The following is a 19745-nucleotide window of genomic DNA, read 5'->3' as shown; positions in this document are numbered from 1 at the left end:
GAATAGTTGGTCACTTATTTGAGGGCTGAAACTGATTAGATCAGAGTTCGGCAGATGCATTGGATGACATTCTCTCTGTTGATTATTAGAGAAATATAGAACCATATATATATATATATATATATATATATACCTAGTTAATGGCTTCTCCAAGTGGGAGACTATTGGAAGTGTGTCCAAGGTCATTAAGTAGTTGGTGATATTTCTAATAATAGCAGGGTCCTCTTGGGTTGCCCTCAAGACTCAAAATTGAGTAGAATAAATAATAGGAGTAATTAGTTAATTAATTATTATGGTTTAATAATTAATTAGAAAACAATTTGGGAATTAATTAACAGTTTAATTAATAGAAGGGTTGAATGTGAATTAATCAATAGTTGGTTAATCAGGTAACATTCCAAAACCCTAGAATGAAGGGATTTGGAAGAAAATTCCCTTTGATTAAAGAGAATTTCATTCTTTGGGATACGACGTGTTGGAGCCCCAACACGGCGTATCGAGATGTATTTGGCCGCAGATTTTAATGAACCAACACGGCGTGTTGAGGTGCCTCAACACGGCATGTTGAGGTGCCTCAACATCGCGTGTTGGCAGCTGGGAAGGAAACCCTAATTTTTAGGGTGTTGCACCCTATTTAAAGGCCTTATGTCCCCTTGACCGACCTCCTTATTAGCCTCCTTACCAGCCTCCTTTATTACAAAAAACCCTAAGTTGAGTCTTGAGCTTTCTTGGTGGTGTTCTTGAGGTTTTGAGTGGATTCTTGTGGATTTTCTTATTCATTTGAAGGAGCTTTGGAGTTTGAAGGTGCCTAGCTTGGAAGGAAGGCCATAGATCCATAATCTCACCACTTGTTGCAGTCTCCTTGAGGTATCAAGTTCATACCTTGCTTTGTTGTTGATTAGATCTTCTCTTTTGTTGTTTTGCTATGATTTTTGGCTCATTGTTGGGTTGTCTAAGGATTTAAGTTGTTTCATGGTTTGTCTTGTTAGATCTAAGCATTTTATGACCTCCTTTGGATTAGAGGTGCAAGCTTTAAAAGATTCTAGGTCTCATGCATGCAATAAGCTTTTTATTAAGTCCTTCTTGAGCTTTAGAGCTTCTCTTTGGCATGCATGAACATAAATCTAGCAACTTTACGTTGTCTTCTAGCTCTAGGGTGTTAGATCTGCGGTTGGGGCTATGTCTTGAAGATTAAGTGCTTAATGGTTAAGTCCTCACTCTATTAAGCCTAAGGTTTGGGTTTTGGACCCATTTTGTTGGTCCCAAGGTTAAAGTTGGAAACTTTACCCTTCTAGATATCATTTTGGTCGAGATCTGAGCTGTGGAGCTCTTAGATTCGATGAAGAAAACTTAATGTATTAAGTTGTTGGATTTCAGTCAAACACGACGTGTTTAATGGTAAACACAACATGTTGGCTTGGTTTTCTCTAACTTTGTAGATGATGGAGAAACCCGACGTGTTGAAGGACAACACGGCATGTTGGGTCAACACGCACTGTTGACCTTGACTTTTGACTTTTGTCTTTGACCAAGTACGACCTAAGGGGCGCTTGAGGTAATCTGAGGTGTATCTAAGGATTGGTCACTGGTTTTTTATTAGGTGGCAGATAGAGTTGATATTTGGAGTCGGGATCTATTCAACTATCGTTCGTATTTTGAGGTGAGTTTCCTCACTGGGTTTAGCGGGTCTAAGGCACCAATGCAGGCCCTTATTGATTATGTTAGGATGTTTGGAGTCTGTGTGACCCTTGCATGTGTTATGTGTTGCTATGTATACCGGGCGGGGATCGATGCCAGGCGAGGCATGAGGATTGGAACATATGCTAGTGTTATGATCATTATATGTGTTAGCTTGATTATGTGATATTGATTATATGTGTATAGCGGGCGAGGCCCAGTGACAGGCGAGGCCTGATAATAACAGATCTATATAATGAGTGAGGCTCGATGTCGGGCGAGGCCCGATGCCGGGAGGGGCCCACTATATGATTTATTATGTATGGTATGGGGTAGTTTGGGGAACTCACTAAGCTTTGTACTTACGGTTTTCATTTTATGTTTTAAGGTACTTCCGATTGCAAAGGGAAGAGCTTGGGTTGACTGCATTGCACACACCATTGGGACTGCATCTTATGAATGATGTTTGGAAAATACTATTTATCTTTTTAAAAATGAAATTTTTAGGACCATATTTTAGGATGTTTCAAGTTGGTATCAGAGCCTTGGTTTGAGGGATTTGGGCACACTATCGAGTGTGTCTAAACTCAAACTGAGGGTTTGGTAAAGTCTTTCCAAAAGAAAAATATTTCTAAGAAAAAGGGGGATTTTCTAAAATAAGAAAGGGTGTGGTGCATGCAATCGGCCGAGCTCAAGTAAGTGTTTCCAAATTACCCATACATGTTATTTGATATGCTTGAACTTGTGAGACTGTGAATAACATGCTAGTTAGGGCTAAGGATCTGCTCAGTTTTTGCATGATAGAATGCTAAGAAATATGCCTTTGTATGCCTATTGTATGAGCTTGTAGACTTGCATGCTAGTACCAATCAGTCAAGATAAGATGGCCTGATTAGGTTATGCTTGGTTCTAGTTACGTGATGTTCGAATGTTGCTTGCTTTGTGCTTTTAGGAGTTCTAACTAGTTTCAGCTAACCGGTAAACAAATATGTTAAGTTACATATTATGGGAACTAAATATTTCGAAATTATCTGGTTTTAGTAATATGTAATTGTATTTGTGAGCTATTTAGAGGAAGTTAGCAGGAGTTCCTTTTATAGCTGATGGGGGAGAGTGGTGTGGAGTTTGCCTTAGGAAAACCTAGGATAAGATCTAGTGTCGGGGCCTTATTTGTGAGGAATGGATAGATGGATTTAGAGTAACGTGGTTGAGTCAAATCAATTCTTGAGGAAAGTACGGATAGATGTGGAAGGTAGTATGGGCCCGTACTACAGGAAGTAGAGGATCCGTACTCGATTCGAGGAGGGCTGCGATAAAATTAGGAAGCTTGTAAGGTTGTGATTCCCCATTATACTTTGATGTGTATTCTGATAGTTTTGTGGTCTATTTTTAGTATAGTGGTATTGCAGGGCAGACCAGTCGGCAGTTCAGGTGCTGGAGAGGGATCAGGCTCAGGATCTGGAGTTGAGCAACTTGATGAGCAAACTAGGGAGTTTCTCTTGTCAAAGATTACTCGTTGCATGCTCGATTAAACTCTTGTGATCTTCAGATCAGTCAAGGAGGGTATCTTGGAGGTTTTGTAGGAGCGATTGAGCTCGTTTCATTCTGAGATGATGGCTATAGCAGGAGCTCGATCTTTGACATTCGGGGAATTCCGGGCTTGTGGAGCTCCACACTATCATGAGGAGAAGGACCCCATTGTGGAGCTCCACACTATCATGAGGGAGAGACTTTTCATGAAGTTCTCCAAGTGCAAGTTCTGGTAGCACGAGGTGCAGTTTCTAGGGTACCTTGTCAACCAAAAGGGTATTCTTGTTGATCCAGCTAAGGTCGAGGCCGTGATGCAGTGAGAGGTCCCGAAGTATCCATCTGAGATTCAGAGCTTTCTTGGTTTATCTAGTTATTATCAGAGATTCATCCTGGATTTCTCCAAGATCGATGTTCCATTGACCCGACTAACTAAGAAGTCGGTGACATTTCGTTAGGGGATTGAGCAGCAGGGATCTTTTGAGACTCTTAGACGACGGTTGTGTGAGGCGCCGATTTTGACCTTGCCAGAGGATGTTGATGATTTTTTGGTTTATTGTGATGCCTCGATCACGGGTTTGGGGGCAGTGTTGATGCAGTGGGGTCGCGTGATCGCTTACGATTCGAGGCAACTGAAGCCTCTTGTGGTCCGTGTAAATAGCACAACGAACCCCATAAAGGTAATGCCGCCAAATCTTGAGGGCGAAAACAATGGCCACCAACTCCAAATCTTACGTCGGGTATTTACACGGACCACAAGAGCCTAAGGTATTTGATGGATCAGTTGAACCTGAATACGAGGCAACGTCATTGGTTGGATGTGGTGAAGGATTATGATTGTGAGATCCTTTATCACACAGGGAAGCCCAATGTGGTGGCCGATGCTCTCAGCCGCAAGGCGGTCACGGCTCCGATCAGAGATATATGCTTGAGGATGACAGTGATTACTCCATAATTGGAGCAGATCTGCGAGGCTCAAGTTGAGGCTATGAAGGAAGAGCACCGGAAGATTGAGCGCATTGTGGTTTAGGTAGCTTCCTTTGATTTTGATTGCAGTGGATTGTTGACGCTGCATCGACGGGTTTGGGTTCCTTATTGGGGTGTTGTACGCCAGGTTTTGATGATAAGGCCCACAATTCGAGGTTCTCCATCCATCTTGGGGTGACGAAGATGTATAGGGATCTTTCTCCTGATTTTTGGTGGCCCTGTATGAAGCAGGACGTGGCAGGGTATGTGGAGCGGTGCTTGACGTGCAGGAATGTCAAGGCTGAACATCAGCGACCTCACGACAAGATGCAATCGTTGGAGATTCCCGTATTGAAGTGGGAAGACATCACCTTGGATTTCATCATGAAGCTTCACAGGACCGCGCGTGGAGTGGATTTCATTTGGGTCATCGTGGATCGTTTGACCAAGAGCAAGCATTTCATTCCTATCTAGGAGAGTATTTCTACAGAAAAGTTGGCTAAGATTTATGTCCGGGAAGTGGTGGCACATCATGGGGTGCTGGTATCAGTGGTTTTATATAAGGATGTTAGTTTCACTTCTAGATTTTGGAAGCGGTTTCATGACAAGATGAGCACTTGTCTACTTTTCAGTATAACATTTCATTCGCAGACCGATGGTCAGAGTGAGTGGACTATTCAGACTCTTGAGGATATGTTGCGTGAGTGTGTATTGGATTTTAGTGGGAGTTGGGATACGTATCTTTCGTTAGCGGAATTTTCGTATAACAATAGTTACCACGCTAGGATTGATCGACCTCCTTTTGAGATTCTCTATGGGAGGAATTACAGGACCCCGATTTGTTGGGGCGAGGTTGTCAACAAGTCATGGGGAGTACGGAGGTGGTACTCAAGACCATTGAGCTAATTCAGCAGGTTCGGAGCAGGCTTCAAGCAACTCAGAGCAGACGAGTTATGCTAACAGACGCCGTTCAGACTTGGAGTTCCAGGTGGGAGATATGGTCCTCCTGAAGATGTCACCTTGGAAAGGTGTTATCGGGTTCAGGAAGTGGGGAAATTTGGGCCCTAGGCATATTGGTTCATTCAAGGTGTTGGCTCGGGTGGGCCAGGTTGCATACCGTCTTTATCTTCCAGCCGAACTCAATCAGATTCATAGTAAATTTCATGTCTCTCAGCTTCGGAAGTGTTTAGTGGATGATTTCACAGTTACACCATTAGAGGATATTCAGGTGGATGACCGCCTAAATTATACTGAGAGACCGGTGTCAATTTTAGATCGGAAGACGAAAACCATGAGGAACAAGGTTGTAGTGCTAGTGAAGGTGCAGTAGCAGCACCACAAGGGGTCGGAATGGACTTGGGAGCCCGAGGAGGAGATGAGAGAGCATTATCCAAAGTTGTTTGATTTGACGGACTTTGAGGACGAAGTCTGATTCAAGTGGGGGAGAATTGTAACGCCTGATTTTCCGTTATGATTTTAATTCCAAGTTATTTATTTTTACTCTTTGGGACACGGCGTGTTGGAGCCCCAACACGGCGTGTCAAGATGTATTTGGCCACAAATTTTAATGAACCAACATGGCGTGTTGAGGTGCCTCAACATGGCGTGTTGGCAGCTGGGAAGGAAACCCTAATTTTTAGGGTGTTGCACCCTATTTAAAGGCCTTATGTCCCCTTGACCAACCTCCTTACCAGCCTCCTTTATTATCAAAAACCCTAAGTCGAGTATTGAGCTTTCTTGGTGGTGTTCTTGAGGTTTTGAGTGGATTCTTGTGGATTTTCGTGTTCATTTGAAGGAACTTTGGATTTTGAAGGTGCCTAGCTTGGAAGGAAGGCCATAGATCCAAAATCTTACCACTTGTTGCAGTCTCCTTGAGGTATCAATTTCATACGATGTTTTGTTGTTGATTAGATCTTCTCTTTTAGGGTTTTGCTATGATTTTTGGCTCATTGTTGGGTTGTCTAAGAAGTTAAGTTGTTTCATGGGTTGTATTGTTAGATTCGAGCATTTTGTGACCTCCTTTGGCTTAAAGCTGCAGGCTTTGTAAGATTCTAGGTCACATGCATGCATTAAGCCCTTCTTGAGCTTTAGATCTTCTCTTTGGCATGCATGAACGTAAAGTTGGCAACTTTACGTGGTCTTCCAGCTCTAGGGTTGTATCTAAGTATTGACGTAAGGGGTACTTGAGGTAATCTGAGGTGTATCTAAGGATTGGTCATTGGTTGTTTATTAGGTGGCAGGTAGAGTTGATATTCGGAGTCGGGACCTATTCAGCTATCCTTCGTATTTTGAGGCGAGTTTCCTCATTGGGTTTAGTGGGTCTAAGGCACCAATGCAGGCCCATATTGATTATGTTAGGATGCTTGGAGTCTGTGTGACCCTTGCATGTGTTATGTGTTGCTATGTATACCGGGGGGTTCGATGTCAGGCGAGGACTGAGGACCGGAACATATGCTAGTGTTATGATCATTATATGTGTTATCATGATTATGTGATATTGATTGTATGTGTATAGCGGGCGAGGCCTAGTGACAGGCGATGCCTGAGAATAAAAGATCTATATACCGAGCGGGGCTCGATGTCGGGTGGGTCCCACTGTATGATTTATTATTATGAGCTAGTTTGGAGAACTCACTAAGATTTTTGCTTACGGTTTTCAGTTTATGTTTCAGGTACTTCCAGTTGCAAAGGGAAGAGCTCGGGTTGACTGCATCGTGCACACCATTGGGTTTCCGCGTATAATATTTTACTCTGATTTTTATGACATTTGATACATTGGTTATTTTGATATGTATGAATGATGTTTGGAAAATACTATTTTATCTATTTTTAAAAATGAAAATTTTGGGACCATATTTTGGGATGTTTCAGAACGTTTTTGAAAGAAAGAACGTTTTAAGAGCAAAGAATGTTTTTGAAAGAAAGAATGTGTTGATAGTGTGTTTGAAATGTTTGAAGTATAGATGTTTTATACTTTTGAAATGAGTATTGTGATGCTAAAGTATGAAATGTGTAAATCATGGGAAATAGTGATAAGAGACGAAAGTAATGACAAGAATTGGAAAGTGAAGAAAGAATGAAAGTTATCCGAGCCATGATGCCTCGTAAGAGGTCTAGAGAATCTATTGGGTGACACCTCCCCTTCGTGAAGTATATGTCCTAGTTAGCATGATGCCTTGGTTGATTGATTTGTTCTTTTCTCCTTGGTCTAGACTTAGGGGTACCCTAAGTTTAAAAATTGGCAACGGTTTAATATTGGTATTAGCCCTTGATAAAAGAGAAAGAAATGTAGAAAGATGTCTTTTGAAATGAAATGATAAGATATGAAATGATATTTATGATGCGTATGAAAGGAGTTTTCCTAGAAAATATTTTATGGTCTAAAACTATATTTTATGGTCACAAACCCACGTAGCTCATGAGATATTATTGTCTTACGTATATCTTTAAATGCTATGTATTTTAGGTTTCATTTAAGGAGAGAGGATGATAGGTGAATATTAGAAGTCAAGAGATAGAGAATGGAGTGGAACATCTTAGGTTCCTTATTTATTGTATTGATGTAATCCTCATTTGCTTGCTATGGTTTGTATGGTGCTTAATGGCAACGCCCAATGTTTGCAAATGTTTTTGTGGGACCGGTTTTTTTGTTAAATGACTTATTACCCAAAAAGATTTTAAAACCATAGCATTTTAAAGTTTGAAAATTTTGGGGTGTTACAAATCCTTTTCAAGTTTTTACTTAGTTTGGTAATACCAACTTTCAGTCTGAGAGGAGGCGTTGAATAACATGTTTGTATTTCAAACTGAAAGTTGATATATATATATATATATATATATATATATATATATATATGTTTTTTATATTTATTAAAGTTTTTATATAAATTGGTTTATAAAAAAGGTCTTTTTTATTTGGGTATTTGTATATATTATGTTTATAAAGGTGTGGGTTCTGTTGAGTGCTACAGTTTGAGTTGGTTTAAGTATGCCAATGGTTGATTCATTTGTATCTTAGATCATATATAAAGTGGATGTGATAGGTGTTGTCACATAACATACGCTCCTTAGAAACGTCTCTTCCTCTCTTCAAGGGTTTCATGTACGATCTAAGTTTCTTGTTATTGTAGTGTTAATCTGTACTTGTTCGTCACTTTCTGAGTGTAGATTAGAAGAGAGTATATAGGTTTTATGTAGTGAGGTTTATGTGTACAAGTTGTCAAAAGAACTGATCTATTCAATAAAAGTAGAGTGTTTATATTGGGAAATATTGTTGTTATTTTGCACAATAACATACCTGTTTTGCAAAACTAACTGGTAGTAGAAAGTTGGTGGTTGGTTGTTGAAAGTTGTATCTTTTATTTGTTATATGAGTGTTTGGTAAAACTAGTTGGAAGTTTTTTAAATATGTAGAATTACATTAAAGAAACCTGTCTAGAATAAGATTCATAATGCCTATTAATATTATAGGCAATTATAAAAATTGTTTAAAAAAAGCATAATAGTTCTTTCTTAAACGTTACATGAAGTAAGTTCTAAACTAAAAGTTAAAAGATCATAGTTTCAAACTGAGTTTTCGTTTAAATTGAACTTTTTCTATTAAAAAAAATACCTGAATGCTAAAAGTACATGAAAATCAGAAAATATGCTCCAAACACGCATTTAAATCTTAAGTGCTCAAAAATGCTAATTTTTATCCTGAAATTTTAACTTTTAAATCAATATTAAACATAAATTGACGTATTGCTAAACAATAATGTTTTGGACATCTTCTGTACTCTAATAAAGAAAAATCATTTCTACCACTTGTCACATGTTCATGCATTTTGACACATGTAATTTTGTGGTTAGTTATTACAAAATTAATTTACAATTGTTATTTTGTGGTAATTTTCGATTTTCTTAATTAACTATTCTATTTTTTTTCCTTATATTTTCAAATTTTAATATGTTTCCTTAATATATATATATATATATATATATATATATATATATATATATATATATATATATATATATATATATATATAATTTAAAATTGACATGTTTTCTCTCAAAGTTCATTGTCATTTTAGGCAAAATGGTCCACACACGAAAAATAATCGAGCTATGTTGTTTTTCATTGATAAAACTACAAAAAAAAAAGTTATATGGTGCAAATATAATTATTTCTCCGTAGTTTGCTTTATTAGTATAAATTAAATTATTTATTATTCATCATTTTGTTTTTATATATTTTGAAATTTTACTTTTAAAAAACTTAATATTTACACCTTGATATTTAACATTTTCTTTAAGAAATATTTAATATTAATATCTTCATACAACTTTTCTTAATCAACTCGTTTAATACCTAAATCTCACACCTAGTAAAAGAATTTAAAAATACAATTTTTGGTGTTTACATAAACGTTTATATCAATTTACTTTTTTAGGGGGGGGGGGGGGGGGGGGGACAAAGGTGGAGATGTGGAATATGATTTGAAGCCTGATGCGTTTCAACAATGCATGCAAAGAAAACGAGAAGCGAGCAACTTATCACGTTGTAAGATAGAGACGCCCAAAATATTTCTTGGCCTTGTGGATCCAAATTTTCAGCCCATGTTGTACCAAAAGAAACGTAGCCAACTGCAAAAGTGAAAAGAGGTCGACATAAAAAGAAAATTGAATTGTAGAAATATATGGGATTTCTTTTGACCTTTTCTTGTTTTTGGCTTTGTACATGCCTTCATCTTGACAGCCATTGGCGGACCTTAGTGGAGCATCAGGGGTCCCGGGCCACTGCTCAATTTTCGGCACGTAGTGTAATTTTTTTTCCTATTAGGTGCACAAACTTGAAGTGCGATGGACACCCCTACTAAAACTGTATGCGTCCACCACTGTTGACAGCCCTATCGGCTTCACCATCATCTTCATGATCTCAACCAACATTACCATCGCCGCTCCTACCAACATCGCAACCCATCATCTCCACACCTGCTCTCGATTTCTTCCACGTAGATTATACCTGCAAGTCAAAATTCCATAGTAAGAAAAAGGGGAGCTGTTCATCGGTAATTCTTTCCCGCCAGAATTTTAGAAAAAAGAATGTGCTGGGCATGTGTGATCAGACCTGCACGTAGCCATGGAAAGATGATCAGGTATGAATCTTGGTTCTTTGTTTCAACCAAAACACACACACTCACTAGAAAAGCAAAGCAAGGATCTGGTGGCGTTCCTTATTTAAAAAGATTAGGTTGAGTTAAAATTCGCAACCTATTTAAGTTGAACTAGTTAGTTACTAGTTAATTACTACATCCTTTCACGGGGACCAAACTTGTCTAACTATAAAAGTGTCGAAGAAAACCTTTAAATATACAAAAGTCTTTTGGCCAAAATGTGAAACTAAAAATTTGTAAGGACGAAACATAGCAATACATTGAAGGGGACACGGAGGGAGTAATTGCAAATTTTATATTAGATAGGGACTATTTTTGAAATTTTTTAAAATATATAGACCATTTCTATAAAATAAAACCGGACAAGGATGTTTGTGTAAATTACATGGATAGTTTTTTAATTTATTTTCTATATAGGAGCAAAACATATAAACATACAAAAATTTTAAACGTATAGATTGTTTCTGTAAAAAAAATTACAAAGATTTTTTCTGTAAATTACAAAATTATAGTGACTAAATCTTTCAATAACCAAAATATTTATGATAAAAATCTGAAATGCAAAAATACATTGTTTGTTTACGCTTTGCAATTAGTATATATAATAATTTGAACTCAATCTAATTTTAAACAATTGCCAACTCTAAATGGATGATGTCATCTGTTGGATTGGGTCGTGTACAAGGTTTGTTGTCGGTGTGATAGCTTATGCCAAGATGTTTGGAGCCATAAGCGAGAGGAGCCAGAAATAAAGGATGATACCAATGAGGAGGGAGACAGGGTAGCAGATGGATCGTTGGTGAGAATGGGGCTTCATGAATGTGAAGAGAAATGAAGAGGGGTTATGCGAAGTTTGGAGAAACTCATGGACTTAGGCCTTGTTCTTGTATTGTAACACTCTTTTGTATGCCCTTCCTTTGAACATAATCCAAATCATTTTTAAGAATTTAATTCAAATTACAAATGACAATTTTCAAAAAAAAATATTAATCATATTTTATAATAAGCTCAAGGGTATAAAAAGTCAAAATATAATAGGTAAAATACCGGTTATAGACATTTTTTAGGGTTGAATTCGAAAAAATAGACACAAAAAATTGGATTTCCGGGTATAGACATGGATTTCATGGAGATGAACTCTGAGGTCTCCGTGGAATCCACTGTAGTTCTGCGGAATGGCAAAATCGTAAATAATTCAGGGGTATTTTTTTTCTCCGTGGAACTGTTCATTGAGTCTTTTTTTTTTTCTTTTTTTTTTAAATTTTTGATTTTTTTTTTCATAAGTACCCAGATTAAGATTAGAGGATTATAATGAGATATATTATTAAGATCGGAGGATTATTCCCTCTTTTGGTCCCACTAAGTCAACATATCTTATTATTATTATTTTCTTTGTAATAATTATAAAACAGATTAATATAACGAGGAGGTTTATCGCTTATTGATATCGGATGATTATAATGAGATTATTCCCTCTTTTGGTATAATGAGGATAATTGTAATAATTATAACCTATACGATTAATCAGGGCTATTAACATAAAAAAAATCAAATAAAATAAAAAAAAACTCGATGAACAGTTTCGCGGAACTGCTAACGAGGTCCGCGAAGGCACCCCGCGGAACTGTTCATAGAGATTTTTTCTTTTTCCATTGATACCCCTGATATAATTATGATTTTGTCATTCCGCAGAGTTACAATGGATTCCGTTGAGTCCTCAGAGCTCACCTCCGCGGAATTCATGTCTATACCCGGAAATCCGATTTTTTGTATCTATTTTTTGGATTTCAACCCCCAAAAAATGTCTATAACTGATATTTTTCCAATACAATAACCATACATAAACCATAGAAGTTTAATAATCAAATGGTTAAAATTATAAATTACTTTTTGAAATAAGACATTTTGTTGCTTCACATTTGGTGATACTTATTTTTATAGGAAACCACTTGGGGTTGCTTTATAAATTTGTGATTAAAATTCGACATTTGAAGAAATTCTATTTTACAAGAAACCGTTTGGAGTTGCTTTATAAATTTGTTTGTTTCAATATGCAAATAAAAGGCATGGGTTAGGTGTGAATACTATCCCTGTGTTCGTGGAAGAATATCCAATAGGAGGTTGTGTGGTTTGTTTGAATAGGTTCATGTCATGGTTGTATCCATTTAAGTCCAAACGAACCCATGGTGGGAATAACATGGTTCTTTATTAGGTCGGACGGAGCTGGTGCAGGAAGGATGGACGAGACGTTTCCTGCTCCGATGAACACCACACCATGGGTGCGGGATAGAAGGCGCGGGGAGGAGGTGGGTGGAGGGGTTGCAACATTCTCACTCCACTTTTGATTGAGTTGTTCAATTTTTTTTGTTCCAACAGTTATATATATATATATATATATATATATATATATATATATATATATATATATATATATATAATGCGAAAATACAAATAATTTGCGAAATCGCGAAAACAAGAGAAAACTATGAGATTGTGTCACCTTAACCTTATATTTTTGACAATAATTCATCTAAAATTTGAACTACATAATGATAATTGATGATACATGAGAAATTGTTTCATATTAGCAAAACATGATTTTTGACATTTTTATTAAGAAAAAATGAATTTAACATTGGTTAAGGACGTGAAAAAAAATAGTTGTTAAAACCGTCTTTAAATCTATATTATCATAAGACAATCCAATATGAACTTATTATTTTTAATTTATTGCTAATAAATTTAATTTTTATAGTACTTGTGTTTGAGTTTTATAAGATAAAATTTGTTTTCGCGTTTTCACAAGATATTTATGTTTTTGCATGAACCTACTTGTGTGTGTGTGTGTATATATATATATATATATATATATATATATATATATATATATATATATATTCTATTCCCCCACTATAAATACCACAGCACCAACATTTTTCAACTCATACCTTCTTACTCTCTCCAAAAAATATTAATCAAAATGTCATCATCTTCATCATCCGATTCGACTACTCAAGAGAAGGCTAAGCTTATCGGTTCCGTCATGGCGAAAACGGTTGCATACTTTCAAGACCGACTAGGCGAAACATCACGTGCACGATCTAAACCAAGAAACTCGTCGTTGCGTAGAAATTGTGAAGCCGGACACGATCGACTTATAGAAGACTACTTTGCAGATGACGTCATCTATGTTGTAAAGTTTTGACGTTGGTTCCGAGTGAGGATGAAACTATTCTTACGTATTGTTGGCCATTTGGAAGGCCGTTTTCCATATTTCCAATGGAAAATGGATGCGAGACGGATAAAAGGTTTCTCTCCAATTCAAAAATGCACGGTTGCAATTCGTCAATTAGCATACGACATAGGTGCAGACAAATGGGATGAGTATTTTAGGACGTCAAAGCGTACCGTGCGGGAGTGTGTGTACAAGTTCTGCAAAGCGATCTGTTTGGTTTATGGGCAACGATATTTGCGCAAACCAACTATGAACAATATCCACCAATTGTACACAATGCATGAAAGCAAGCATGGATTCCCTGGAATGTTAGGTAGTATCGATTACATGCATTGGATTTGGTCATTATGCCCCAACGCATGACATGGCCGGTACATGGCGACCACAAAGAGTCGACGATCATTCTAAGGCTATATCATCACATGATCTTTGGATATGGCATGCATTCTATGGTCTAGCTTGTGCAAACAATGACATCAATGTGTTAGACCAGTCGCCAGTATTCAACGATATCTACCTTGGAAAGTCGCACGATGTACCTCTTCAAGCAAATGGGGTAACATATAAATGTGGATATTATCTTACTGACGGTATATATCCTCCCTTGTCTGTTTTTGTGAAATCGTTTACATGTCCTAACGACCTGAAAAAGAAAAATTTTAAAGAGGTGCAAGAGTCAACTAGGAAGGATGTGGTCCATGTGGAGCGAACATTTGGTATACTTAAGAGGCGTTGGCAAGTACTAGCAGTTGGGGCAAGGTCATATGAAGTGAGAAGGTTACAACACATAATGTATGCATGTATCATATTGCATAATATAATTCTTGAAGACGAAGGAAGAACGATATTTCGGTACAACAAAAATGAAGTTTTTTCAAATGTCGAAGGAGTAACCGTTGGTACACAAGAGTATATGGAAAATCGAAGAGAAGTACACAATCGCGACATTCATCACGCCCTTCATGCTGATTTAGTGGAGCACGTTTATAGGGCTCATATTCAGCCGCCGATAGAGTATTGTCATGATGATTTGTTTGACGAATCAGACGAGGATTTTGATATGTTCGTCAAGAGCGAAGATTTCGATGATGAGAGTGACGTTCAGGAGAATGATGAAGATGATGAGATCGATGACGAGGACGATGATTCCGAGTGACATATTTTGTTTTTTTTTTTAATTAGGATATTAATTATGTTTTCTATGTTGTGGTTTGTTTGATTTTTTGTTTGTGTTTTTTTTTTTAATTTTCTACTTATTTAAATATTAGGTTTAATGTAATTATTCTTAATAATATTAATTCTTTGTTCCTCTATCAACAGTTCTATTTGTTCATTGGTCCAAAAAAAATTTGTTTTTAATTTTTTTAATTTTGTACAAGTTATTTTTGGTGGTCAATGGGTTTTTTTCCTTTATCACTCCATTAATTGCTTTGCCAGATTGCTTCCACAAAGCTTGCACCGCATTGTTTCTGCCAGATTGCTGGCAATCACCTCCAACGACATCTAATAAGATGTCTCAACTTCTCTAATAGACAACTCACCGCCATTCCTCTCCACCGAATATCTCACCTCTACCTTTTTCTAATTCTTCCACCGCTCATTTATTCCGTTTTCAGGCGGATCAATTTTTCTCTGCCAAATCTATCCACCTTCCAACGCTTACCTCTCTTGTCAATCCTTTCTTATTTTCAGATCCAAAACGCCTTTCGATCCGGTCACCAACATCACAGTCCCGATGTCATCCAACTCTAACGAGTTTGACTGCATCAACAAAGACGTCCTTATTCTTATAGTCTGAATTGGAGTTGGAGTCGGGGGATTTCAAACTTGGGAAGATTGGTTTATTTTTAGTATACATCTATTAAAGTACTTGTAATTGTTTTTCATTTTGCACAACAAGCGTTTGATGAAATGCACGACTTAACCAAATCTGTAGAATGAAGTTTGTTTTTTTTTTTTTTTTTTTTTTTTTTTTTTTTTTTTTTTAATAGAGGAGCAGATTTGGAGAGCCAATGCGTTGTAAGATTTGAATATATTTATATCCTTCTTTAAATTGTTGTATTCCAAAATTTGTTTTTTATTCTTTTTTAATTTTGGCAAATTTTATTGCAGACTTCATATGTGGAAGTTCGTCTTCACACACATGCTTTGAATTGGAATCTCTTGAGGAATTTGTTGTGGAGGAAAAATCGGATAAGGAAGATGACTGAGCTCTTCAATAGAATCTCCCCATGCTTCAATTAAAATTACAACTTTTTTCGGTTGTTTACAACAATTTGGGGATCATCAATCATCTTCACCGTTTCATCAAGCACTCTTTCAGTAACAACTTCAGAAAACGCATTCTCACAGTCTTGACTACACTCTAAAGTAACACTAAAAGTCGAAACCCTTAAGAAAACCTTAGAAAACCAGAAGTCTCAATGCTATGTCGTGAAATCTCTTCTGTCACGACGTGACGATGAACAATATCATCGATTTGAGATTGTTTTGTGGTGTTTTGTTAAGATCTACTAGAGATTTGTGTATTGGGTGCGATTACAAGAGAGGAACTTTGCATTGGGTTCTCTAGTCCAATCAATTGGATCGTCAAAAGAAGAAATCTACAAGAAATCTATGGTATATTTTCTATCTATTGAGTTCTAATAAGTTGCATAGATTAGTTGATTTTAGATCCATATGTTTCGAGTGCTAGATCATATTTGTTTATCTTTTCAGTTGCCCTATGTTTGATCTATTGAGGTTCGAAACCCATCAAAATATGGTCCCAAAAATGTTATATCAGTTCAAGTACATTTCAATTAACCAAACATCCAAGCTTTAAGAATCTCATAACCTATAAAGTTAAAAAATTTAGCAATTTCACAAACATCTGGAGTGCATAAGAATATAATTGTCAAACTACAAGAAGGCATCAAAGGGAACAAAGGGTTAAGTTAAGTTAGAGTGGATTCCGTTTGCATGAAGGGCACAACATAACATATTGCAACATGATACCAAATTTATTTAATCCTGATTTCAAATCTTTGTATTACCTTACATATGATGTGATTTTGTAAATTTTAAAATGAAAGTAATGAACATACTGGAAGGATTCAGAACTTTGACTTGTCTTCTTCAATCTCATATATATATATATATATATATATATATATATATATATATATATATATATATATATATATATATATATATATATATATACACTAGTCTTTTACCCGTGCCAAGCGTCGGGTGCGATTTTTTTTCCAGAAATTAGTTCGTATGGGGGATTAGTGTTTTTGCGCAAATAGTTTACTACATATAAACAATTATCAATAATAGTCATGCTATCAGCAACATATTCAGAAATAATTAAAAATGAAAAGTTGGATTCTTTACAAATGCACATGAACACATGAGTGGTTGATCATTATGAATCTTGCAACACTTCTTTATACACCACATTTAATGCATAGTCTTCACTGTCATTGAATTCTTCATCAGGCTTCACCAATACTTTGTATTGACACGTGATATCCCTTTGGATAATGCGATATCAAGTTGTCCATGCAAGAAAACCAATTTTGGAAGATAAATTCCTACATTTGTTATCATTTGTCCATTAGCTTTATTAATTGTCATCACAAACCATAATTGAATTGGAAATTCTTTTTCTCTTCGGCTTGGACGGGTATATGTCATTTTCAGACTGACTTAGAGGAATCCTTGACAAAAATACCCTCTTTTTAGCATGTTGACCAACAACTATTTCGGCATAAATGACATTGTGCTAAAAACTTTTACATATCAATAGGGTGCCGTTACACAATCCATTTGATGGGTCGGGCTTCCGTAACAGTATTATCGGGCATCCAACTTTCAGTCTTAGGTAGTGAGGGGGCAAACAACTAACACTAAGCGTGTCCAAGAATTCCATGGGATACTAAATTCTCTCACGTCCGATCATGTTAACTGGTTTTCTTTATGGAAAATTGACATTTTTCTTGCCGAAATTTTATTATTTTCTCATTGGAGTCAATTATCTATTTGAAAACTTAAGCGAAAAATAAAAGTACAATAAATTCCATATATTGAAATTTGTTTGTTGAACATTTCCAATAAGAAACCCTATCCTCTTCCTCGGCTACTGGTGCAACATGGGAGAGAAGAGTTTTTATATGAAAGACGAAAGGTTCACATTTGATTAGTAGTCGCCACAAGTTCTTCATAAGTGAAGCTATGATATATAACATATATTATCGCGGATAAATATTATAATACTAATAATAAAACTAAAGTCAAATACCTTTCCCGTTTCACAATCATTATCATGAAAAAAAAGAAAGTTTATTTTGGTGTGCTAGTAAACTACGATCAATAATCAATAATTATTAAGAATTTCCTCATCCCTTTTAGCATGGTGAAAAAAAACTATCTTCAATATTCCCCAAAGCTTATGTATATTCTTACAACATTGAAAGAGTTCTATCAATGCATTGTACATCAAATAGTCATTTTTTACTTCAAACTTAACGATCAACTTTAAGATGATAACAACATACATAACGTGAAACAAAACTATTGCAGAACGAACTAATACAACCATCAAAATTTAGAAAAAAAAAGTAATTTCAAATTTAAGTAAAAATCTTGCGACATTAAATCATGGTAATTGAGATCAAAACCTTCAAAATTTAGGAAAAAAAAGCTTTTGTAGAACGAACAAATACACAACAAACAATAATAAAAACACAAAAAATTGCTTCCTTCCACATATATTCAATCCTTCTCCCACTCATAGATACAAAAAAAATATAAAAACACTATACCCTATTGGTCAAGGTTTTTATATACATGTTTTTTTCCCCTTCCATGGCCTCATTTAGAGTCTTTCTCTCAACAAAAAAATATGTCTAGGCAAAGAGGTTTCAATTCATGAGTATCCATTATGACAGAGTCCAAACACTCTATCTATCTTGGAAATCAATAAAGATATGGCTTGAATTTTCTTTTATCTTTATTTAAACAAAGATCACATTAGTGTGAAAGAAACCAATCTTGAAAACCTATCACATGATCATCAGTGATTTAGAAACTTGTCAACCCTCTATGAAACTCGAAGTTAATTCCCTTCATAATACTTGAACATTTGGAAAATAGTCAAATCGTGGTTGCCAAATATTTAATCTACAAACACAAGATGTCATTGAGATTTACATGTAGTCATACAGAGCATCCTTCTACTTTCAATCCTCTCTAATCTCACTATTACACCTTCATTAGTTAACCAAATTTTGAAAAACAACAAATTTGTTATGATTAAGAAGGGTATTTTCATCCTTGAACCTGAGTTTATTTGGATTTAATTACAGAACACTAAGTTAAATGCAAAAAATTTTGGGTAATTATCAACAGAGAATTAGAAACTAACATTTTGAGGGTTAAATTGGTGTGTGTGTGTATATATATATATATATATATATATATATATATATATATATATATATATATATATATATATATATATATATATATAGCTTGAAATAATGAAATATGATGACACTTTGTAACTCATATCAAAATCAAAATCCTAAATAGCAAAACTATGGGAAAGTCTTATTAACCCCCAAAACAGAAATTCCACCAAAAAAACTTGAAAGCCATCACTCACCGTATTTCTGGAATCTCCATGTATATAGACTTCCTTGATGTGTCTTATGCCAATAATCCACAATTACACTTTTTTTTCCCAAATCATGGTGATAGAACTAAAAAGAGAAAATACTACTAAAAAAACACTACCCTGAAACTCGCTTTGAATCAATAATACAAACACAAAATAGAAGTACAATATAAATCAAATCAACTTTGTAATTTATTTTAAAATCAAGGATTAAAGATAGAAATTCATGATATTGATACCTTGACTCATCAATGATTTGGGTTGGATGATTCTGCAATAATGGAGCGAAACAACTCAAGGAAGCGTGATACAAGGCATGATAGAGGCAGGTAAATTGCAAGAAAAGTAGATTACACAAAAAGGATAAAGGAAAAAGATGCAAACATAAGATAGAACGCCGTTGCAGATCACCGGATCTTAAACCAGGTGCCAGTTAAGAACGATCGATTTTGGTACTTTCACGTTGATTTCATTTTATCGAACTGGTCTATTTCTACTGGTATGTACCTTAAGGCGT

The 19745-nt window shown here is 35.8% G+C and overlaps 1 protein-coding gene across 1 annotated transcript; it reads left to right on the top strand.

Moving 5' to 3' along the window:
* Positions 1-13927: 13927 nt before the first annotated feature.
* Positions 13928-14719, top strand: LOC111891662 (uncharacterized). Its single transcript, XM_023887724.1, has one exon. It carries the CDS (start codon positions 13928-13930, stop codon positions 14717-14719), a length of 792 nt encoding a protein of 263 aa, XP_023743492.1.
* The last annotated feature ends 5026 nt before the right edge of the window (positions 14720-19745 follow it).

Source organism: Lactuca sativa, chromosome 4, assembly GCF_002870075.4.
Source record: "Lactuca sativa cultivar Salinas chromosome 4, Lsat_Salinas_v11, whole genome shotgun sequence".
Classification (NCBI taxonomy): Eukaryota; Viridiplantae; Streptophyta; class Magnoliopsida; order Asterales; family Asteraceae; genus Lactuca; species Lactuca sativa.
Note: the sequence above shows the minus strand (reverse complement) of the source record. Positions and strands in the feature narration are given on the sequence as shown.